Source organism: Poromitra crassiceps, assembly GCF_964638095.1.
Source record: "Poromitra crassiceps genome assembly, chromosome: 17".
NCBI lineage: Eukaryota > Metazoa > Chordata > Actinopteri > Beryciformes > Melamphaidae > Poromitra > Poromitra crassiceps.
Window position 1 is genome coordinate 17321828 of NC_139635.1, and position 26082 is coordinate 17347909.

The 26082-nt window shown below is 43.1% G+C and overlaps 1 protein-coding gene across 1 annotated transcript in view; it reads left to right on the forward strand.

Annotated features, from left to right (window-relative positions):
• The first annotated feature begins 353 nt into the window (after window positions 1–353).
• The window catches only part of pitrm1 (pitrilysin metallopeptidase 1), a 49234-nt gene continuing 23505 nt past the window's right edge, over window positions 354–26082 (forward strand). Inside the window, exons 1-12 of the mRNA XM_083653489.1 lie at window positions 354–550; window positions 1881–1986; window positions 4169–4275; window positions 8349–8500; window positions 13128–13242; window positions 13800–13896; window positions 15424–15584; window positions 18610–18736; window positions 20368–20456; window positions 22620–22748; window positions 24013–24126; window positions 25200–25296. Coding sequence (XP_083509615.1) covers window positions 504–550; window positions 1881–1986; window positions 4169–4275; window positions 8349–8500; window positions 13128–13242; window positions 13800–13896; window positions 15424–15584; window positions 18610–18736; window positions 20368–20456; window positions 22620–22748; window positions 24013–24126; window positions 25200–25296 — 1341 coding nt within the window. The 5' untranslated portion in view covers window positions 354–503. The remainder of the gene's footprint in view (window positions 551–1880; window positions 1987–4168; window positions 4276–8348; window positions 8501–13127; window positions 13243–13799; window positions 13897–15423; window positions 15585–18609; window positions 18737–20367; window positions 20457–22619; window positions 22749–24012; window positions 24127–25199; window positions 25297–26082) is intronic.

Sequence of the window (26082 nt, forward strand, 5' to 3'; positions counted from 1 at the left end):
AGATAGATAGATAGATAGATAGAATGGTGAAATGCTGTCTGTGCCTTCGCTCCCTCTACCAGTACCAGTCATGGTTTGGTAACCTTAGTGATTTTACGTGTAGCCAATCATATCTGCTGTTCCTGCCGGCTCGACCAACCGAAAACAAGGACGTTACGAGGTACAAGCATGGGTACAAGGTGGACTCACGAGCGCCAAGGATCGCTCACGTTGCATTGGTAGATCTCCAACTCGACAGAGTGGTGTAAACCACGAGTGACATTACTGCGAGATCTGCGGTCTGCGCAGGTGCTGCGCCTCTTTCACGCGCACTACCGACCCGATGTGTCAACTGTTAGCAAACTAGAGCACACTGTGCATGACAGGAGAGGGCAGAGCCGCACAGAGCACGGGATGCCCAGGCAAATAATGCGCAATTATTGACAATAATGTGATAACAATTAGTGCGATTCTATAGGGAAACAGTAGGAGTCATACTTGTGAAACTGAGCCAGTGACAAAACATGTTTCGGCAAGCGAGGACAGTTCTCCAGAAACTTCGATATGTAAGGTAAGTCAGCATGATGCTAAGCTAACTGGTCAAATTAAGAGACAAACTGATTGTTACAGTAGTTACAGTAGTCTCTCTACCTAACTACAATACAGGCAGTCTGTTATCTCTCTACCTAACTACAATACAGACAGTCTGTTATCTCTCTACCTAACTACAATACAGACAGTCTGTTATCTCTCTACCTAACTACAATACAGACAGTCTGTTATCTCTCTACCTAACTACAGACAGTCTGTTATCTCTCTACCTGACTACAATACAGACAGTCTGTTATCTATCTACCTAACTACAATACAGACAGTCTGTTGTCTCTCTACCTAACTACAATACAGACAGTCTGTTATCTCTCTACCTAACTACAATACAGACAGTCTGTTGTCTCTCTACCTAACTACAATACAGACAGTCTGTTATCTCTCTACCTAACTACTATACAGACAGTCTGTTATCTCTCCACCTGACTACAATACAGACAGTCTGTTATCTCTCTACCTAACTACAATACAGACAGTCTGTTATCTCTCTACCTGACTACAATACAGACAGTCTGTTATCTATCTACCTAACTACAATACAGACAGTCTGTTATCTCTCTACCTAACTACAATACAGACAGTCTGTTATCTCTCTACCTAACTACAATACAGACAGTCTGTTATCTCTCTACCTAACTACAATACAGACAGTATGTTATCTATCTACCTAACTACAATACAGACAGTCTGTTATCTCTCTACCTAACTACAATACAGACAGTCTGTTATCTCTCTACCTAACTACAATACAGACAGTCTGTTATCTCTCTACCTAACTACAATACAGACAGTCTGTTATCTCTCTACCTAACTACAATACAGACAGTCTGTTATCTCTCTACCTAACTACAATACAGACAGTATGTTATCTATCTACCTAACTACAATACAGACAGTCTGTTATCTCTCTACCTAACTACAATACAGACAGTCTGTTATCTCTCTACCTAACTACAATACAGACAGTCTGTTATCTCTCTACCTAACTACAATACAGACAGTCTGTTATCTCTCTACCTGACTACAATACAGACAGTGTGGACAAAATCATAATGAAACATTATCATCAGATTTGGGTCTAAGAGACAAAATTAGGGAAATCCTTGGTTTTAGAAAGGTTGACAATCACTGGTTTATTCTTACTGTGGCGTAAACTGATGCAACATGTAACCACCAAGCATTAAAACTGGTCAACGTTAACTCAAGGTTATAGCAGTTCAATTCAGTACTAGGCTTTATGTTATTAGCATTAACGTTTAGAACAACGCTTCCTTATTCTTCTATCCTCCCAGTTTAAACAGACCGCAGCAGGCATGGAGGCTGAGGAGCAGCTCGGCAGCAGAGGGAGCTCTGCTGTACCAGCCTGGCCAGAGGATCCATGGCTTTACTGTCAAAGAGGTAACGCTAGCTTTCATTTGCATTCATTTCTACGCAGCATGTCAGGTGTATCGTTCTCGCTTACGTCCCCTAAGCACCACTGGTTTCTTGGTGCTGCAGCTTGATTGGCTGTCTTGCTGTCTTTCCGTCTTGAATTGGTTGATTTCAAATTGTCCCCTCCTCCCGTCGCCATCATCCGCCACAAGGTATCGCAGCTTGTTTTGCAACAGGCGATGAGTGACCTATCCAATACAAAATGAATGGGCAGCAGCGACTCCCAGAGTCTACTCTACACTATGTCATGTGTAGGGGCTGTTGGTGGCCATTGTCACATTAGTAGTCTCAACGCCAGACCCATGAGAGTTCTTGCGCTGATACACTACGTTACTGATCTCTCTCTGGGTCTGGGACACTGCCCACTCCAAACTGTAAACGGAATCTTGGCCAGTGATTGGCAAGCGGTGGATTCACTCTTCACCAATCAGTAACGACTTTGCGGTCAGGGAGGCCCGCCCACCCTGAGACCGCCCACCTGGCTGCCTCAGGAAGCCTGCCTCCTGCAGCATCGCTCTTAAAAGAATCAATATAACGTTGATTCGCTGCTCTCCACATACTGTAACTACTAGGGGTGTCACGATACACTCAGTTCACGATACGATACGATACACGATATTGGGTTCACGATAACAATACGATATTTTAACAATATCTTTTTGCGATCGATTTGTAAGTTGAGGCGGCATCCTCCATGCTAATTTGAGTAATTTCACCATTTTCATCCTCCGTGTGCCTGTAACGTCCCTCGTCTGTTCAAACGAAGCAATGAAAAGGAGAGCGAGCATGCAATCAGATGCAGATCAGTGCCACCATGTTCAGGTCCTTTTTCTCACGATATGAGATTTCATCTCAACAATACATATTGTCACGTTTTGATATCGCGATATATTTGTGGGACGATATATTGTGACATCCCTAGTAACTACATAACATAGGCCCGCATTGAAACGTTACATCATGCGAGTGATAGACAATATTTTGCACCGTGCACTGCTAGAAGTTCGCCGTTTGCATTCTATCGACGAACTGAAAGCTCCTCTCTCATTGGTGCTACGACCTGTCACTCAGTCAATTTCAACCCCCCTAGACCCGCCCTCAAACTACATCTGTGTCTGTGAAGTGGCACAGACTCATTTATGTGGTATGCAGAGCACAGCGATTCAACGTAATATTTGAGTCTGGGGAGAGACTATTGTCACATTAGCAAACCAAGCACATAAACTACTAGGAAAATCTTACAAAACAATCATTAAAAACTCATTATTTACTATTAATTCCAAATCAATACATATCAACTGTTGGGAAAGACTGTGAGAACTGAACATATCACTGTCACTTTTTACTGGCATGAAAATGTGTGTGAATCAGAATCAGAATCAGAATCAGAAAGACTTTAATGATCCCCGGGGGGAAATTGGGACAAGTGAACTGCCTAAATGTAGATTTCTTGTGTTAATCCCTTTATCTCAAAAGCTGCATTCAGTGATGTTTTTGTGTTAAAAATTAAGTGTTAAATGGCTCTATATTCTGACAGCAATCACTGTTTGGTCAGTAGGGCTGCCACGATTAGTCGACTAGTCGCGATCACGTCGATTACCAAAATCCTCGCCAATATATTTGGTAATCAACGTCATCGCATGTTCTTTGGGAGCTGAAATAAAATAAAAATGTGTTTGTTTTGTTCCCCCGACGCTGCTGCTGGTTCATTAAAAGATGTATTTTTGAGGGGTTTCAAGTCACTGACCAAACACTCTATTTCCGTGATTGCCGTCAGAATATAGAGCCATTTAACACTTATTCTAACACAAAAACATCGCCGAATGCAGCTTTAAAAGCAGACAGAGTAGCATGATTTGTGGTTTATAAAGTGAAATGACAACATTAATGAACTGTGTAATACATTTATTAAACAATACTATAGCTTTTTGTCTTCTAATTCTCCTACAGTATCTCCTGGTGAAATGTCAGTGTTGTATTCTGTTTAGGGTTGAAACTTCCATTGTGCTGACATTTTGTGCTCCCTATGAATAGCTTTGGTTTTAGAAATGAAATGACCCTAAATGAAAATACCCGTCTTCCCTTCTCTTACTGCTCGCCAAAGAAAAGTGAATTCCAGCTGGTATTTCTGTATCATTTTCCTGCCCAGGTTGCAGCGGTGCCGGACCTGTTTCTCACAGCTGTCAAGCTGACCCACGATAAGACCGGAGCTCAGTACCTGCATGCTGCTAGAGATGACTCCAACAACCTGTTCAGGTCGGTCCAGATGTGTGTGTGGGATAGAGATGCAGCGGTATGAGTTTTTGACGGTATGATAACCTTGGACAAAAATACCACGGTTTCACGGTATCACGGTATCGCGGACCTTTATGTGTTATTGTGAAATCTGGCAACAAAAAAATAGCCTACATTTTTTTTTTGTTATTGAACTATTTATTTCATCTAATTAACGTATGTAAAACTAAAACACACATGCTTATCTTTTGTCAAATCGGATTGGACACTGGACATAAATGTTTCAATGTTAATGTGCACACACACACACACACACACACACACACACACACACACACACACACACACACACACACACACACACACTTTTATTTGTATCCAAAAGTATTGTAGGGCAAATATTAGAGATCCAGATATTTTGGAAGAAAGTAGCAGCTGGATGCATGTGCTGTAAGCACAGGAGAAATAGTGTAGCGCATTGCTAGCTTATAATGGATCCAAGCAGACATAATGTAAACACACACACACACACTTCTGCCTCTCTGTGCGTCACACACACACACACACACACACACACCTCTGCCTCTTATTTAATGACTGTTGTTACTTCTCTTCAGTGCAATACGCCGGCCGTCATAAGACGTTCGCTCAGTCAAGTAACGTTATCGTTAGTTAGACCAAAGACAGTTGAGTGCTAATTAGCCATGTTATGTTATTGATAACGTTAGCCTACCTATGACAGTGTTTATTTTACGTTCATCCTCCTGCCGGTGGAAATGGTTTATGTCCGACACGATGTATGATGACGCAAGACGTTTAACGTACCTTGAATTTGGCAAATAAGGAAGGACGGGTGTTGTTCCTGCAGATGTGCTGATTCATGTTTGAGGTATTTCCCCCTCTATCCCTGGCCATCCCTGCTTTTAACAAAAATATTCCCACACACCGCGGAGTTTGTCTTTTTCGACGGGGCCGCGGCCCACCGCCCAGGGGAACGTTCTGGGGATTCTCCTTCAGCAGCCATTATCACGTTGAATTACAATAGGCTACGCACGGGAGTAAACGATTGACTTGATGACTTCTTGACGATCACAGCTACACTGATTGCTGAGACTGGGCAGCTGGGGGGAGGGGCCGCGTTACTGCACTCTGTCTGGGCACTTTCTCTCTCAGGGGGAAACAGCTGATACCGTGGGGAAGGTATGACGGCAAAACTTAGTGGTTTTGATACCGTGACTTTTTGAAACCGAGGTATACCTTCAAACCGGAAACCGCTGCATCCCTAGTGTGGGACACTAGATTCGGTCCAGATGTGTTGCGTATCTGTGTGTGTGTGCGACAATAGATTTGAACTGAGCAGAATTTGAGATTTTTTTTTTACCACCACAGACACTTGAAACATGTCTTTTTAATGGCCAGCAGGGGGTGACTCCACTATGACTGGACTGACAATTCCATGAAAATAAGTCAATGGGAAAATGACTCTACTTCTCACTTGATTTATGACCTCAGTAAACATTTTCCTAATGAGTTTATGGTTTCAATCACTAGTTTCAAGTCTTCTTCAACACAGCATGATGTTCATTTAGTAAAGTATGGTCCCATTTAGAGTCAAATAGATGATAAAGCAAACTATGCTTTGGGGCATTGTTGGAGAAAAATATAAGTTCCATTGGCATTTGCTAATCAATAAGCTATATTTGCATACACATAATTAACGCTATGAGTTATTAGTCATAAGACATCTCACACATGCAGAAATGGAGACGCACACACATAGGAGGAGATTTCTTCACCCTCTGCTCCACAGCACATGGAGGTCAAAACAAACTTTCACCCACTGCATGAGGTTGACCTTGCTGATGCAGTCAGGCAGCCCTGTAGGCTCCAAGTCAAGTCATCGCCCCTCCTCTCTCTGTTTCTCTCTGCCTTCCTTTGCCTATAAAGCGTATGTTTTGTTTTGGTTATATACGTCTCGTTGCAGAGCCGCTGTTTTTATCAATTCTGTTGCGTGTCTCTCTCTCTCTAAAACACCTCATTATTCCACCACACTTTCAGACCTAACAGACCTGTGTTAGTTGGAGACGGAGTGTGGGTCTACGTGAGATCAGTGGTGAACTAATGTTGATGCTTCCTGTGCTCGTTGAAGATCAGTGGTGAACTAATGTTGATGCTTCCTGTGCTCGTTGAGATCAGTGGTGAACTAATGTTGATGGTTCCTGTGCTCGTTGAGATCAGTGGTGAACTAATGTTGATGGTTCCTGTGCTCGTTGAGATCAGTGGTGAACTAATGTTGATGCTTCCTGTGCTCGTTGAGATCAGTGGTGAACTAATGTTGATGGTTCCTGTGCTCGTTGAGATCAGTGGTGAACTAATGTTGATGCTTCCTGTGCTCGTTGAAGATCAGTGGTGAACTAATGTTGATGCTTCCTGTGCTTGTTGAAGATCAGTGGTGAACTAATGTTGATGCTTCCTGTGCTCGTTGAAGATCAGTGGTGATCTAATGTTGATGCTTCCTGTGCTCGTTGAAGATCAGTAGTGATCTAATGTTGATGCTTCCTGTGCTCGTTGAGATCAGTGGTGATCTAATGTTGATGCTTCCTGTGCTCGTTGAGATCAGTGGTGAACTAATGTTGATGCTTCCTGTGCTCGTTGAGATCAGTGGTGAACTAATGTTGATGCTTCCTGTGCTCGTTGAGATCAGTGGTGAACTAATGTTGATGCTTCCTGTGCTCGTTGAGATCAGTGGTGAACTAATGTTGATGCTTCCTGTGCTCGTTGAAGATCAGTGGTGAACTAATGTTGATGGTTCCTGTGCTCGTTGAAGATCAGTGGTGAACTAATGTTGATGCTTCCTGTGCTCGTTGAGATCAGTGGTGAACTAATGTTGATGCTTCCTGTGCTCGTTGAGATCAGTGGTGAACTAATGTTGATGGTTCCTGTGCTCGTTGAAGATCAGTGGTGAACTAATGTTGATGCTTCCTGTGCTCGTTGAGATCAGTGGTGAACTAATGTTGATGCTTCCTGTGCTCGTTGAAGATCAGTGGTGAACTAATGTTGATGCTTCCTGTGCTCGTTGAGATCAGTGGTGATCTAATGTTGATGCTTCCTGTGCTCGTTGAGATCAGTGGTGATCTAATGTTGATGCTTCCTGTGCTCGTTGAGATCAGTGGTGAACTAATGTTGATGCTTCCTGTGCTCGTTGAGATCAGTGGTGAACTAATGTTGATGCTTCCTGTGCTCGTTGAGATCAGTGGTGAACTAATGTTGATGGTTCCTGTGCTCGTTGAAGATCAGTGGTGATCTAATGTTGATGCTTCCTGTGCTCGTTGAGATCAGTGGTGAACTAATGTTGATGGTTCCTGTGCTCGTTGAAGATCAGTGGTGAACTAATGTTGATGCTTCCTGTGCTCGTTGAGATCAGTGGTGAACTAATGTTGATGCTTCCTGTGCTCGTTGAGATCAGTGGTGAACTAATGTTGATGGTTCCTGTGCTCGTTGAAGATCAGTGGTGAACTAATGTTGATGCTTCCTGTGCTCGTTGAGATCAGTGGTGAACTAATGTTGATGCTTCCTGTGCTCGTTGAGATCAGTGGTGAACTAATGTTGATGCTTCCTGTGCTCGTTGAAGATCAGTGGTGAACTAATGTTGATGCTTCCTGTGCTCGTTGAGATCAGTGGTGATCTAATGTTGATGCTTCCTGTGCTCGTTGAGATCAGTGGTGATCTAATGTTGATGCTTCCTGTGCTCGTTGAGATCAGTGGTGAACTAATGTTGATGCTTCCTGTGCTCGTTGAGATCAGTGGTGAACTAATGTTGATGCTTCCTGTGCTCGTTGAGATCAGTGGTGAACTAATGTTGATGCTTCCTGTGCTCGTTGAGATCAGTGGTGATCTAATGTTGATGCTTCCTGTGCTCGTTGAGATCAGTGGTGAACTAATGTTGATGCTTCCTGTGCTCGTTGAGATCAGTGGTGAACTAATGTTGATGCTTCCTGTGCTCGTTGAGATCAGTGGTGAACTAATGTTGATGCTTCCTGTGCTCGTTGAGATCAGTGGTGAACTAATGTTGATGCTTCCTGTGCTCGTTGCAGCGTCCAGTTCCGGACGACCCCCATGGACAGCACGGGGGTCCCCCACATCCTGGAGCACACGGTGCTATGCGGCTCGGAGAAGTTCCCCTGTCGAGACCCCTTCTTCAAGATGCTCAACCGCTCCCTGTCCACCTTCATGAATGCCTTCACAGGTACACAGCAGCACTGGAGCTGTTATACGTGATCCTTGTTTTGGTTGTACTGTTGTCTCTACGTTCACTGCTGAATTCCCAGAATAAAGGCCGTTTCACACCGGTGCGGATTTTCGCTCGAATATTCGGCACGGAGATTTGCAACAAAATGTTTTAATGAGTTGCAATTGAACCTTGCACACCGAGGCGGAACATTCGTGCGGGGGTTTATTTTTCCGGACGGACTTTGACTTCGGCGGATTTTCGGATGCGGCAAGATACGTTTGACCAATGAAATCCTTTATTTACAACTGACGTCACATTGTAGTATGGAGCTGCGCTGCTGTTTGGCATGGTGATGATTCAATTTGTGTTCATAGCCTACTGTAACGTTACAGGCTATCTATAGCCTTCCTAGCGTGAACGTCCCCCCCAGTTTCCTCGTTTGTTTACAAACACTGATCCCTCGTATATCGTGATTTTTTTAAAGCAAAAGACGGTAAACAAAATAAATTACATGAAAATGCTCACCTCAAACACACTGCCAGTCGTTGTTCAGGGTCGATAGGTTTGCAGTAGTTTGTGTGTTTCCTCATTATGTGAGGGGCTATCATCCCCAACAGAGCCTCAAATTGCTCAACTCCCATTCTGAAATACTGCCTGAAGCGACCGTGATACAGGCGCAGCTCCTGGACCAGCTGATGAAACTCGCCATGTTCTGTGCGCCTCTCTAAAATTGGGTGAACCCGGAACCTTCTTTTCCTCTTTCTCGTTTGTTTTCTCAGCAGAATGAGGAGCAGGTCGTCATCACTGCTACTACTACTGCTTGACTCCATTGTGGTCTCTGCTCACTGTTTTTCCGCAGATGGAAAATGAACGTGGGAATGCGAATAATTCGCACCCGGACCTGTGTGTATAGTTTGCAATGCGGAAAATCCGCACGAAAGCTTCTGCTTCTGTCCCACCAACGGACAGTTAAATTGGATTGAACTTTCTGTCAATCAAAATGGAGGAAAATCTGACGGAGCATCAGTGAAATTGAATTGAAATGAACAGACACAGTGTGGCTACCGCCTATGATTAAATTAGATTAGATTTTTTAATGACCACACAGCCAGGCTGGTGGAATTTGTTTTCAGTACAGTTCATACGTAAGCTATGGTCCAACATTGAACATCATAATACGTAAAACACAATAACGGTACACAATACAGTCATAGCAGCAGTGATTGTGTGTGTGTGTGTGTGTGTGTGTACACGTCAAGTAAGATCATGGGCGATGTTTGCGTTGGTTCAGGGTAGAGCCCGACCGATACTGGATTTTGGAAGCCGATACCGATATTAGGGAGTAAAAAAATTCCAGTATCGATATGTCGACCGATATTCTTATATTATATAATAAACATTATATTACACAATTATTTTGCAATGATCCCTCAAACACTTGACAAAAGATGACTTGACATGACTTGAGATATGTAATCTAGGGAGGATATTTTACAGCTTATCAATAAACTTTATTGTCCAAAATGACATCAATGCAATGAAACAGTAAACTGAACTGGGGATTTAATAATTATAAATAACTAGAAATACAAAAACACAAATAGAACAAATATAAAATATAACTTGAGTTAGAGCTGCACAATATATCGTTTCAGCATCGTCATCGCAATGTGCGCATGCGCAATAGTCACATCACAGGAACGTGCAATGTCAAAGAATAAGGCAAATTAACTCAAACACGTCAGGCTATAACTTTTTTGCTGGTTGATACTCAGCACTTAGCACACTAGCATCCTGCCAATCACTCTGGCTGCAGCTAAAAAACACTTGCTACTACGTCACATCCACGCAGGTTACCCACTACCTTCTTAACTCATTGAGCGCCAATGACGTCTTTAACGTGTTATCAGGAATAGCCCTCCCCGCCAATGACGTGTTTGACGTGTTTTTGTTTTTATTAGTGCAGCGCGTAGTTCAAAGACTTCCCCAGCCTGTGACATGGTATCAGGTCCCTGGCCTCAAAGACAAAGCCGACAACACGTTATCAAACAACTACGCAGCTGTTGTTTTGAAATGGAAGAGGAGGAGAAAACGGAGAAACGCTGCCTGCAGAGAGGAGAAACGCCATTGAAACGCCCCTCGGCGCGCTGCACTGGTCGCCTTGCTGCAGGGCGAACCTGGATTGAGTTGTTCGCGGTAGTCAAACCCGTGATGAACATGATCGATCCGGTTCCAGCGCCTGGTCCCAAAGCCAAGCCGGACCCGTTCCTGTGTCGCAGCATTCGTCCCAGCCCGAACGAGAGGAGGAAAACGATGCAGAGGCAGAGGAGGCTAGACGCTGATCTCAGACCAGTTTGGTGTTCTCCTGCTATGCTAATTTGCGGGGCGATCAATAGTGTTCCCTGGGAAGGAGGTGCGATCCAGCAGCAGCTGTGGACAGAACTCTCTCTCTGTGTGTGTGTGTGTGTGTGTGTGTGTGTGTGTGTGTGTGTGTGTGTGTGTGTGTGTGTGTGTCTGTCTGTCTGTCTGTCTGTCTGTCTGTCTGTCTGTCTGTCTGCACACTCACTCACACTGAGTAAACTGTATTGTTGAATGTAAAAAAAGCACTTCATGTATATATATATATATATATATATATATATATTGTCATTTGTGTCATAACGAATAATATTTACATGTCTGATGTCAATACAGTTCAAAATAAAAGAATTGAGAGCGAGTTCTGCCTGAGATTGTGTCCTTTACAAAAATGGCCTTTTCTGCTGTTTATCTTCTCAGAGAGACCTTTTTGGTGAAAACAGGGTGTATATAAATGGCTATAAGTAGAGTACAGAACATGCTAAAAGCTCACTTTTTTTTCCTGGTGAACCCAGAGACGTACATCTTCATTTTGAGGTATTGCAAATCACTTTGGTGCTAATAGATAATTTACTGTGGGTCTTGAAAGATGACCAACAATTATGAAAATCTTTGGCCTGTGCTAAATATTGGCAGTCCTAAACTGGCCATGAATGAGTTAAGGGACAAGGCTTGATGAGCTAATCAAGTCATTTGGTGAAAATTCCTGTATTTTTTCATATCACAATATATATTGCAGAAACCAAATATATTGCAATGTCTGTTTTTTCCAATATCGTGCAGCCCTAACTTGAGTTAAGAAAAAATATCAAAATACACAACATGCTGTCTATAACTTGAAAAATACAAAATAAAAAAATATCGGCATATCGGCCGACACAGATATATCCGTTATCGGCCAATATCGGCCGATAATATCAGTGGACCGATATATAGGTCGGGCTCTAGTTCAGGAGGTTCACTGAACCCCCCCAGTGGCCGTCGCCAAAAATGCATGTAAGGATTAAAATATTTGTAATCATAACACAGAACTCAGTTATTAGACTACTTAATGTTAGTTTGCTCCTCTCTCTCCATGCATCCCCTAAGTCCATGCAGACTCCAGAATCTCGTCTAAACAGAACTACGACTCGTCCATCATGGTGTCCATAGCTGTCATGTAGTGTAACATTACGCCTCCATTCGGGCCTATATGGAGAGGAGTATGGAGAGTAGCAGAATGCACACTCAATATGCAGATTATTACCTAAATATACAAAAAGGAAAATGCACGCTCGCACACTCTTATCTGGATTTGCTGACATTTATTATGAACCAGTATCTGAGCGGCATGGCCTTGATGTAAACAGCAGATAAAAGGTGTGCATAATAACCTCTCCATGCCGTGGAGAGGTGTGTGTGTGAGCGCTTCATACCTTCACCAGGTCAGTCTCCTTCTGACACCTGTGTCATTCTCTGTGTTTAAATTCTGTTGTGTGAACTCCTATGGAATCATTGAATTGATTGAAGTTGTAGGCTATCTGGTTCAGGTTTTGCAGTTTGTGAGAGCATGGTTTCTATGGCAATTCTCACAATTTTCATCACTCATGGCATGGGCAGATTAGCCGGGATATTGAAAATGCACCTTCTGGTATCCTAATTATTATGTTTCCTCTAGCTTTTTGTGTGAACCCCCAACCTGAAAGTTCAAACTTCGCCCATAGAGACACTGCGGAGTGCGTCATCATTCAGAAACCACACCCAAGACGGGGGGAAACAACCCCCCCCAATCCTGGCGTTCTCCTATGTCGCGTGCATGGTCGTGTGTTGCACACAAAGATCATATATACGGAAGATGAACACTCCAACTTACTTCCTTGACAGCTAGATCCACATTTTTCTTCTCGCCAATTCTCAATGGCTTTCTTGTGTTGCTCTGGAGTACAAAAAAACTTTAATTGGTGATGTTTTACATTTGTTGTCTGCACAGCCCCACCACACAACAGCTTTTAGCTATGTTTAATTCAAGGAAAATGACGCTGGTGTGTGGAAGTGAATGGAGCGCTTTCCCCCCTGTGATGGGCGTGGCCTATTTCATGCAGTGTCTCTATGAGTAAGATCAGTGCTGGAAAACAAACCTGTTCATCCACTGGCCACAGTGACGACTGTACATCTAAACATTCATCAGTCACTCTTTTTAGAACACATGTTTTCCAAATGATAAAGTAGCAGATTTTTGGCTGCTATCTGATGTTGCTTCATTCATAAATTATTTCTTTTCGTTTCTTTTTTCTTCCATAAACAGCCAGTGACTACACAATGTACCCGTTCTCCACTCAAAATGGAAAGGACTTCCAGAATCTTCTGTCCGTTTACCTGGATGCAGTCTTCTTCCCGTGCTTACGAGAGCAAGACTTCTGGTGAGAGTTTTTACTATTAAGACAACAACATTTCTATTGATTTAGCCTCTTAAAGGAGAATGTTGGTATTTTTCCTGATCTGGGATCAGCAGACAGATGGAGGCAAACAGACCTGCTCCCAGTTCTGTCTCTATCATATCATAAGGATATGAGCCGGTGCGTGGCAGAAAATAAGCTTTTTACACGACGTACAGGCACGGTTGCCACATGCCCGATCGGCCTCTGTTCCAGGCCATTGCGCGGCACGTTCTTCTAACTCAATGCTGCATCAATTTCAGAAATGTCTGTTCTGGGTGACTCGTTTAACATAAAATATGATGAAAATAAGGTCCAGGTTGTTAAAAAATTTTTAATTCTCTTTTAACTGTTTAGAATTAGTTTTTCACATTCATGGTCCAGCAGATGGGTGGGGGATTTACTGCATTGATGCACTGTATTGTCAATCACAGAAAGGCATGCAGAGATGACTTTCAAAATATTTGTGAACACTATGCGATGATAGGTCTCTTACAGTTATGTGGACGGATTTCAGCATTCTGATTGGCTTGTGTATGCAGGCAGGAGGGCTGGAGGCTGGAGAATGAAAACGCCACAGATCCACACTCCCCCCTGGTGTTCAAAGGAGTGGTGTTCAACGAGATGAAGGGCGCTTTTGTAAGTCAACTACATATTCCTAATGCCTGTCATTGAGCCTTCATATTAAACTACATATTCCTAATGCCTGTCATTGAGCCTTCATATTAAACTACATATTCCTAATGCCTGTCATTGAGCCTTCATATTAAACTACATATTCCTAATGCCTGTCATTGAGCCTTCATATTATGCAAATTTACAAAATACATTTTAGGCCCTGTGAATCGGGGTGTAATGTAAATAGTCACATGGGATATTTACACCCGGGTGTAAATAGTCACATCGTCTTTTTACACCCGGGTGTAAAATAGTCACATCGTCTTTTTACACCCGGGTACAAATAGCATCTGCCAACAACTTATCCAGCTAACGTTAGTTCATTAAAATAATGTTACCTGATGTCAAAGTCGACGCCTCACTTGAAGTTTCATCATCATCGTCAGACTTCAGCTACTGCAGCCGGGTGCTGGCTGTACTAGGTACTGCAGCCGGGTGCTGGCTGTACTAGGTACTGCAGCCGGGTGCTGGCTGTACTAGGTACTGCAGCCGGGTGCTGGCTGTACTAGGTACTGCAGACGGGTGCTGGCTGTACTAGGTACTGCAGCCGGCAGCCGGGTGCTGGCTGTACTAGGTACTGCAGCCGGGTGCTGGCTGTACTAGGTACTGCAGCCGGGTGCTGGCTGTACTAGGTACTGCAGCCGGGTGCTGGCTGTACTAGGTACTGCAGCCGGGTGCTGGCTGTACTAGGTACTGCAGCCGGGTGCTGGCTGTACTAGGTACTGCAGCTGGGTGCTGGCTGTACTAGGTACTGCAGCCGGGTGCTGGCTGTACTAGGCGTCTTGCTGCTGCTGCTGCTGCTATTAATGTTAACTGCGGTGGCTCCGTCATTTAAGAATATCTTGTGCTTAACCAGGTGCTTCCTCAAGTTTGAGGTGTTTTCCTGGCCAGCTTTGCATGTCGCATTGCAAACGTTGCAGTGAGCAATGTCTTCTCTTGGAAAAGTGTAGCCACAGTGGACCCGCCATGTTTGTTGTTGTTTCAGGCAGGGTGACGTACTGACGTAACTCGCTCTCACGTGCCGCCTTCAAGTTTGCGTCGGAATTTCTATAATACACGCTCTCTTTCTATTACTCAGATGTGTTCAGGTACCAACATTTGGCACCGTTTGATTTTATGTGAACTGGTACTCTGTACTGTAGTACCGACGTCATTCGGTCGGTACCTGTAAAAGTACAGAGTTCGGTACTCAACCCTACCGAAAACAGACGGTGACAAATCCGTCTGTCCAGAAAGAGTTCTACTGGCTTGAACTGTCTGTCCGTCAAAACGGATGGAAATCTGATGGAGGCGGAACCCGTCATCAGCGTTGCCCGGACAACGGACAGCTCTCGTTGAAAATTAATTGAAATGAAGGCAAATTAAATGAACAGAGACGGACAGACACAATGAGTGTGTGTGTGTGTGTGTGTGTGTGTGTGTGTGTGTGTGTGTGTGTGTGTGTGTGTGTGTGTGTGTGTGTGTGTGTGTGTGTGTGTGTCTTTTCAGTCGGACAACGAGCGTGTGTACGCGCAGCACCTTCAGAACAAGCTGTATCCAGACCACACCTACTCGGTGGTGTCTGGAGGAGAGCCGCTGGCCATCCCTGACCTCTCCTGGGAGCAACTCAAACACTTCCACGCCACACACTACCACCCCAGCAATGCTAGGTACACACACACACACACACACCTGTAATATTCAAATTAGGGCTGTCAATCGATTAAAATATTTAATCGCGATTAATCGCATGATTGTCCATAGTTAATCGCAATTAATCGCAAATTAATCGCACAATTTTTTATCTGTTCCAAACATTGACATATATATAATGGACCAACGGAGTTTATTGACTTTGACACAGCAAAATGAAGCTCACTTCCGGATATTGTTTGATTTCGTTTGATTGGTCGAATGAATGAATGCTACACGGAAGTACGAGGGGAGGGGGTGGCTGCCCCTAGCGGCTGCCGGGGGAGTTTCCGAATTTATCGCCGTAATGCATTATGGGTAGTCAGCTACTTAGGCTAATGTAGCGGCTAACGCTACTTACTTTATATTTCAGTAAAACGGCACTGAATGACCAAATTGATTTAACTTTTAACCATTTCGAGTAACACTGTTTCCATACGGACCCCCAGCGTTGGTTAGTTGTTTATAACGTGACTATATTTATAACGTTATAACGTACTCCGGTTTCTGGGCTGAATCCAATGGTCTGAATGGTCTGAATACAGAGAGGGCTTAAGGCTTTATCTAACGGTATAGATAACGTTAAATGGTCCGCCATGTTATGGACGTTAGATGTATGGTATCTATATAGTTACGTGTGTTTACTAACATTATTAAAATATCATAAAGTAACGCTATTTTCTGATAATTTGCTCAACTATTACTTGCTACCTGATGCCTTGCGGCACATTGCTGCCTCTCCCGGTCGGAAGTATTACTGTTCTTATTATTATTATTATTATAAATTTTCCTCGAAATGGGGCTATCATTTGGAAAACGGAGCGCGTTAGAGCATGAAAAAGACTTGAAATTGTTTTTTCAGACCATAAACTCATTTGTAAAGTGTTTATTTAAGACGAGAGAGAAGTTGGCTCATTTCCCATATAGTTGAATGGTGATGTTCCCGGGAGTGTGCTACACAAGCTGTGACCCCCACTGGCCATTTGAGAGATGCAATTTCCGCATCGGCCTCAAAAAGAGAGGGGCTGTGTTGGGGACTGGTTCCAAATCTACCTTAAACCGATATTTTTCAAGTTTTTAATACTCTAATCAACATGGGAGTAGACGAATATGCTTGCTTTATGCGGATACCGGTATGTTTATTATTATTGGAACAATGACAAATACTGTCCAGAATATTCTTCAGAATAACCTCAAGGGTGTGCATGCTGAACCATACTGTATAGTGAAGTAGAAGCATGGCTACTGTAGTAGGCTGGGCAATATAATCGATATGGCAATATATCACGATATTTTATTTCCCGATACTGTATCGATACTTGGACGCCAAGTATCTCGATATTTAAAAAAATATATATATATATATATATTTTTTTTGCAGGCCATGCCAGGCCTCTGCATCTGGTGATTCCCACCCCTAATCGATACTGTATCGATACTTCCCATATCGATGCGTTCAGTGACACTCAACACTCAGTAGTTTTGACTAAATTTGTCCACTAACTTATCAGTATAAAGTGATGTACATATTATTACACTACCTGGGTGGTACACAGTGTGTTGTATCTTTAGCTCTATTATTTAATTTAGAGTAAATTCTGTAGAATATCGCAATATATCGCAATATGTATCGCATCGCAATATATCGTGATACAATCGTATCGTGACCCAAGTATCGTGATACGTATCGTATCGTGAGATCCTTGCCAATACCCAGCCCTAAATTAGCCTACTGGTTCATCTGAACAAAACAAACTAAGAGCACAGCTTAGAATGGCATTTATAAATTTATTTTGTAATATAGCAGCAGTGTAGTAGGCTAGTGAAGACTACAGTAAATATCGGCAAATGAAGACTAAATCTCAAAGACTGGATGCTGTTGAGATTAGTCTTAATTGTGCCGAGCAACATAGGAGAGCTTTGTGTTTGTGCAAAGAATATGGGTAGTATCATATAAGTATGTAATTGACCTTTGGTAGGCTATTGTTATTATTGCTACACTGTAGTTAGAATACTTACGCATCTCTGAGACTGCAGTGTCAGTCTGTTAACAAGTAGTCTTACTGGCGAGACTAGTTAACAAGCCGCAGCTGCAGGTGAGCGAGGCATGGCTGTCTCCCCGCCTCTCTCTCTCGCTGTCTTGGTCTCTCTCTCTCTCTCTTTCTCTCTCTCCCCGCCTTGGTCTCTCTCTCTCTCTCTCTCTCTCTCTCTCTCTCTCACTGTCTTGGACATCTTCTCAATTTGCAGGACGTGTGAAGTCATGACAATGCTGTGCAGTCCCGCACAAAGCAGGACATCTGCTCACCCTACTTGAAGCTAAACTTGCCATTTTATACCCTTTTCTTCCTCCTTTTCTGCTCCTCACGGAGATTTATTTCTGCTTTATTTCCTGATTTCCAGATTTCCAAAACTACGGGGCGGACCAAGGCGCAAACATCACAGAAAGTGCATGCGTTAATCGCGCGTAAAAAAAAATAGTGGCGTTAAAAGGAATTTGCGTTAACCCGTTATTATCGCGTTAACTTTGACAGCCCTAATTCAAATGTGACTGCTGACCTTCGTAACGTGTCATTACCTCCTATAATGTCTGTCTCCTTCCACTCTCTACAATTAATATAGCAAAACATGTCTTTAAATGATTATTCTAAGAAAAGAAACAATTAAATATGTCACTATTGTTGGACAAAAAAACACTCAATATGTGTTTCAAATTGTACAACTGGTGTTTAACATATTCCAAGGGTCAGGGAACACTCGATACATAAAGGATGTATAGATAGCCTACATAATGTGTGATGCTTGTATAGGCTACGTAAAAGATTCATGTTAACCTTAAATTCAAGTACGAATAAGAAAGGAATAACTGCACTCATGTTTTTTGTTTTGCAACAGCAGCACTAACGTCCTCTCTCACACACACACGCACACACACACACACACACACACACACACACACACACACACACACACACACACACACACACACACATTCTGCTTTGCCAGGTTCTTCACCTATGGAGATTTGCCGTTGGAGCAGCATCTGAAGCAGATTGAAGACGAGGCTTTGTCCAGGTTCGACCGCACCGACCCCAAAACCCAGGTCCCTTCCCAGCCACACTGGAGCAGCCCAGTAAGTCCCTCACAACACCCAGGTCCCTCCCCAGCTACACTGGAGCAGCCCAGTAAGTCCCTCCCAACACCCAGGTCCCCCCCCCCCCCCCCCCAAACATCATTACCTGATGCATCATCCTGTGTCTCAAGGTATATGGAGGATCCGCTAATATTACATTTTGTCATCCAAGGACTTAAGTGCTGAAAAGTTTATTTGCGATTTATTTGCGATTAGTTAATTAATTAATTGATTGGTTGGTTGATGGATAGAAAATTAATCAATGATCATTTTGCTCGATGATCATGGATAAATTGTTTCAGTCATTTATCAAATAAAAACACCAAACATTTTCTGGTTACAGTTCCATAAATGATGTTTGATTGATAATTATGAATTATTGAATTGTATTATATCAGTTTAATTTCATTATACAATTTATATACTTTTTTTGGCGGGGGGGGGGGGGGCGCTGCTGGTAAGACATACATAGTAAATGTCTCAAATGGTGCATTTTAGGGGTGTCACGGTACACAGAAGTCACGGTTCGGTACGTACGTCGGTTTCTGGGTCACGGTTCGGTACGAGTTTGGTACAACGGGCGGGGGGAAGCAACAAAAAAATCCCAAATGCATTAGGTTAGGTTTGTTTTCATTTATTTTGAACCTGTGGCATTTCTTTTGAACAGACAGTACTAGTGCTCTACCTAGTGTCATACATTGGTACAGCATGGCCCTGTAGTGTATTAAACCAGTAACAGTGAACATAGACTCTCTTGCATTATATTTGTATGTAGGGCTGGCTCTACGACTGCATATGCATAGGATGCAGGCAACTAGTCGGTTAAACGTTTGAACTTTCGCTACCCTCACTAGTCGGCACCAAAATACTCGTCAGTTAAACTAATAATTAAATCATCATAATAATAAACAATGTGGGCCGGAACTGTTGCGTCTTTACCAGCCACCAGCCGCCCCCCCCCCCTCTAATGCCCGGATGTAAAGTAAACAAACCAGTATTTGATCCAGTCAATGAAAATATGTTTGTAGGCTGTCAGATAAAACTGGCATATAACGTGTTCACCACTCAACCGCCATTCACCACAGGCATGTGCACGCAAGGAAGGACAGCAGGACCTGACGCTATAGCATTGAACGCGTTAGCCACACAAGCTAACGCGTTTAGCCCACACAAGATAACATGGCAATGAATGACAAGACGCTTCCACTCAAGGGGGCAAAGGCTTCCGAAAGTTAAATGGACTATATTTAGCCTGAATATACGGTGCTAGGGGGAGTTGTCGATGTTTTCTGATGTGCAATATTCATAAACAGCGGAAGATGATTTGGATATTGACGATTATGAAGAACGTAGTTAACGGAGTGTGTATTGACGTACGGTATTCATCGTATAGCTACACGCACCGAACCGTGGCGCCCATACCGTGACGTCACCGGACGAATACACGTACAGTACCGGGACACCCCTAGTGCATATTCCCATCTTGGTTCAGCGACATGAGTATTCTTTCTTCATATGCTACTATTAGCATGCATGGTTACATTCTAATTAAAAAAAGAAAGTGCAGTGAGCAGCATGTGGCTATGATGATCTCCCTGTAAGCCTTCTGTGTGTTTAATTGGTTTCCTCAGAGAGAGGACCATGTGACGTGCAGCCCTGACGCTCTGGCTCCAGATCCAGCCAAGCAGAACACTCTGTGTATGAGCTACCTGCTGGGAGAGTAAGATCCACATCACCACCACATTCCCAATTTCCCCCCGGGGATCATTAAAGTCTTTCTGATTCTGATTCTGATTCATCCACCTACAGCATCTCTGTCTTCACCTCTTTCCCCCCGTGACATCTTCTCTAATTATCTTACAAATCCATTTGTCAGTAGCCTGGTAAAGCAGGCCGTCACGTGAACTCACATTTCATTTGGTTCTGCCGCTGCGAGACGGTCTGGCCCCAAGGCCTGGGAGGGTGTTTAGCAGAAGCTGCAAAGTGGATGAGCCAATCAGCGACTGCGCTCAGTGCTCTGTCATTGACAGCGCAAGTTGGCCAATCAGGAACGCCACTAGCACTGCACTAACAAAACAATAATGGCCGCCTCCCTGCCTGTCCGCCTCGAGGAGTAATGTCAACCCTAGTTTAAACAGCCATAAAGTGCAGTTATTGCAGAAATAGACTCAATAACATCAATTAAACAAGTACAGGAGTATCGCCGCAACCGCAGAGTTTCTCTGCGGAAAATATGTTTTTGCCATTCTCCCGAGTGGATTTGGGTTTGACTGGATCCAACGCTGATTGGCTGAAGGAGTTGTCTGTCAAGGCAAGTACACCCGCCCACTGCGATACACTGGGAGAAAGCTTGGGGCCAGACGATCTCGCAGAACCAAATGAAATGTGAGTTCACGTGACCGGCTGGTTTACCAGGCTAATTTGTCAGGTCACATCAGCAGGATTACCTACGTTCAATAATGGAACTATAGATTGTGCAGCACCTGTTCATGCTCATTTTCTAGTTTAAACTTGATTCAGTAGTGTTGAGACTCACTTTGTCAAGGGAAACCTACACCAAGCTAAGTGCAACACAGATGAAACGACAACAAAAAACAACAGTCAACTTCAAATTCAATTGATGCATCCTCATGAGTTACAATCTTCTCTTAGTTTGTATATATTAAGGATAGAGCTGCAATGATGAATCAGTTAATCAATTAGTTCTAAACTATTAAAGCCAACTATTTTGACAATCGATTAATCTGTTTGACAATTTTTTAAAGTAAAGAAACCCTTTACACCTCTATGACAGTCAACTGAATATCTTTGCGTTGTGCATTGTGGACAAAACAAGACGAGGACGTCATCTTGGGCTTTGATCGTCATTTTTCACAATTTGACATTTTATAGACCGATTACTAACAAATCAATTAGTCGAGAAGATTATCAACAGATTAATCGACAATGACTGTAATCGTTAGTTGCAGCCCTAGTTAAAGTGACACAGCTGATTTTCAATGCTGATTTTCAATGCTGATTTATTTTGCACATAATCTCACATATCGTATATCAATATATCTGACAATTTTAAACAGTTTTTGGCATTCATTTAGTTTGTCAGTTATTGAGAGTTGATTTGAGTTAAGTTGTGGACCAGTGATGTCATTCATGCACAAATGATAACTTAACTCAAATAAAATGTTAACTGTCAAACTAAATCAGTGACTGCAAAACTGTTTACAGTTTTCTGATACTGATTTTGTAATGATTGTTCCTTTTAAAGCCCCATTCAGCAACTTTTACAGGTTTTGCTATTGGAGAAACTGCCCTCTCTGGGTGCAATATCATCGGTATCGATATCGCCGTTCAAAGTCAACAAAACACAGCGGCAGAAAGCTCGATGTACATGTTGTGACATCGGGTACTCACGTACCCACATATCGGGTACTCACGTACCCACATATCGGGTACTCACGTACCCGATGTGATAAAATAATAATCCATAGTTACGTGAAACATCATTTTCGTAGCAAATCCGCACCAAGTTACTTCCTTGTTTTCCTGAAGACAGCACATGCGCAGTATGCTGCCACCGGGACGCAGGCACAAAAATGCTTAGTCCCAGAAGAGGCCTTTGGAGGGCGGTGTGTGACCAATAGAGGCGACATTCTCCCTGTTATAAGTCACTGTACCATCTTCAATGACTAAAAAGCTTTATTTTAAGGTGAAGAAATTACTGATTGGGGCTTTAAGGTTAACATGTGAGCGTTTCATCCTGGTTCATTATTCAGTAATATCTTCATGATCTCTTCTGTTTCCTCTGTGCAGCATCACGGAGACCTTTGAAGGCTTCACCCTCAGCCTGCTATCCTCTCTGATCTCTTCTGTTTCCTCTCTGCAGCATCACAGACACCTTTGAAGGCTTCACCCTCAGCCTGCTGTCCTCTCTGATGATCTCTGGACCAAACTCTCCCTTCTACAAGGCTCTCATCGAGCCCAAGATCGGAACGGACTTCTCCTCTGTCGTAGGGTGGGTGTGTGTACAGTATAACTGCTGATATGCATCATATAGTCACAGTGGTTTTCAAAGTGGGGTCTGGGGACCCCCAGGGGTCCTTGAGGGGGTTCCAGGGGGTCCCCAGAAAATGTGGATATTTTATTTTCATTATAATACCATCCATACTGTAAGTAACACAATGGCAGAATGTGGGACTCTTTTGGCCATGGGTTTCTTACACTTTCTGCAGTGTTTCCCCTAGAAAGATTTTCAGGCCTGGAGGGATTTCGAAACGTACCCCGACCGCAAGGGTGGGGGGGGTACCTCGCTGGCAACGCTAAACTTTTAGCTAACCTGTTCACATCTATGTTCGCAATGGCATCCCAAGTATCATCATACTATTATGGGATGCGATGCGAACAGTTGTATTATGGGATGTGCGTTTCCCAGGCAACGACACACGTTGACATGTTTTGGAACAGCGCCGGACGCTGGCACGATGCTCCTAAAAGCAAAATGCTGAATGATTTGGCATCTTCAATTACTGTCAACACCAGTATTGTTGTATTGTAATAATATGCCATAAAAGTTTATTTAAATTTTGGGGAGAGCAGGGCAAAAAAATAATAATAAAGAATGGTAGGGGAAACACTGCTTTCTGTAATAAAAGGAAAAAATGGAAACCCTGGGACAAAATGTTATCAAATGGGGGTCCGTGGTCTAATTTGGGTCAGTTTAGGGCTCCTTGACATGAAAACATTTGAGAACCACTTCACCTAATTGGAGTACAAGATGGGTGGGACTTCCTGTAGTCCAGTGGTTCTCGAACCCAGGGGTCCTTGAGGGGGTTCCAGGGGGTCCCCAGCTAAAAGGGGAATCATTTATTTTCACAATAATTCCATCCATAAGTAACACAATGACAGAATTGATCACTGTTTTCATACACCTTCTGTAATAAAACATCTGAAAGCAAAAGTCTTGTCAGATGGGGGATCATGGGACAGAATCTTATCAAATGGGGGTCGGTCCATGGTCTAATTTGTGTCAGTTTAGGGGTCCTTAGCTGTTTTAGTGCAAACTGTTTGCACTAATAAAAGCTGCAAATCGATCAGTGTGCTCCAGTCCCTCCTTTGTTCCCTGGAAGTTTGCTGTCCTCAAACTGAGAAGCACCTGGTTCAGCTGTATTCTGCTGGATGATGCGTGGAGAACCCTCTTTCTTTGTATTTGATATATTATTTGAGCCATCTGTGACATTCATGTCATTGTTAAGAGCGTGTTTAAATCTCCTGACCTCCAGATACGACGGCAGCACCAAAGAGGCGTCGTTCAGCATAGGACTGCAGGGCATGGCTGAGGACGACATCGAGAGGGTCAAACAAATCATCAACCAAACCATCCATGACATCATCGCGTAAGCACTGTACTCAATCAAACCATCCATGACATCATCGCGTAAGCACTGTACTCAATCAAACCATCCATGACATCATCGCGTAAGCACTGTACTCAATTAAACCATCCATGACATCATCACGTAAGCACTGTACTCAATCAAACCATCCATGACATCATCGCGTAAGCACTGTACTCAACCAAACCATCCATGACATCATCACGTAAGCACTGTACTCAATCAAACCATCCATGACATCATCGCGTAAGCACTGTACTCAATCAAATGTGTGGCGGCCTGGGAGAAGCCTTCACATGTCGCTGCTGCACATTGTTGGTAATGAGCCAAAGAAGGCTGGAAACAGGTTGTGCAGCTATTTTGAGTGATTTGGTTACTTTCATCTCCGTAATAAATCATGGTGAATCATTATTTTCATAAAACGAATGGGAAGGTTTTTATTTTTATGGTTTTGGTGGAATGCCACTGTAGAAAATATGTTGTGGAATGTTTAAAGCTCACGTTTTACTTTTAGACACATCACAGATTAAAATACTCGTAACCTTTGAAGAGAGCTATCCCAGTCGTTCAGAAAGTGATACCAGTATGTAGGGGAGACTTTCTAATTTATGAAAGTATCAAAATGTCAAATGTTCACCATGTGAAGGGTTTCTGCAGGCCACCATACAAACACTCTGTTTGATCAAAGTCTTTTATGCCTTCATCTAGCCCAAACATAGTTGTATATTCACTTCTCTTATCCCAGTGAAAACACACACAAACATGTTACATTGTCCCTCAAATGTTAAAGAAAACTAAAGAACTACTAGATAAATGAGCCAGCAGAATGTTGGGCCTCCTTGTAGAGAAGAGGGGGGGGGGGGGGCTAGGCTAAATCTCGCACAACTCTCTGCTCATTGTGCTCAAACCCTGTGCTCCCATCTCGGCTAGAACGGCTAGAACTTATAGAAGAGGCTGCACCACTTACAAAAAGAAAAATAAATTCTTCACCCAACACAAGTTAACAAGAAAAAGCCTTCCTTCCTTCCTTCCTGACAACAACTTCAGTCTTTTCTCCTTATTGGCCGACACAGGAACGGGTTCGAGGAGGAGAGGATCGAGGCTCTTCTGCATAAGATTGAGATCCAGATGAAACACCAGTCCACCAGCTTCGGCCTCTCTCTGGCCTCGGTGAGCACAGCACCGTTTATCTGACTGCAACCTTCAGCTTGTTTCCACAACCTCCAGGATGCTCTCTGCTGCACATATTCACAGAGCTAAGCCTTCACATAGGGTTGGGAATCACCAGATGCCCCACGATAAAATATTATAATGAAGTCACGATATGATAGTATAAACTTTTTCCAACTGCAAATTATGTCTCCAAAGGACAAAACTTTGTCAACATCTGTTTTATCCAACGAGATAACGTTTCCAGTCTGTTCATCTCGCTTCAATCATTTTTATTGCAGCAAAACTGTCAAGCAGACAGACTGACCAACACTGTTATAAAAGTCTGTCAGAAATGTTGCATGCACTTGACAATTAGTATAATAAAATATCACGATACTTGGCATTCGTCCAATATGATATATTGCCACACAAAATATTGCGATACTATGCTGTATCGATTTTTTTTCCACCACCCCTACCTTCACACAGGATGCAGGTGCTAATGAAACATGTCATTTGTGTTTTTTAATCAACTCTTTCTGGGCAGATCAAGAATGTCAACATGTCCATACTAGTACTTGTCCAGAGAGAGTCTCCTGTATGCAAAAAAGCAGCACTTTGATTGCTTCCTCGTGAATATTATTTTAAGAGTGTCCTCTTCTCTGTCCAAAATCCCTTCCCACCCACGATGTGCAATGTTAAATAGTTGCGATAGTAAACCGAGTTAGATGACGATTATAAAACTTAAAGCCTCTGCTTTGAAAACCGATTACCGTACATTTAGGCTTAGACCTGGACAGGTTG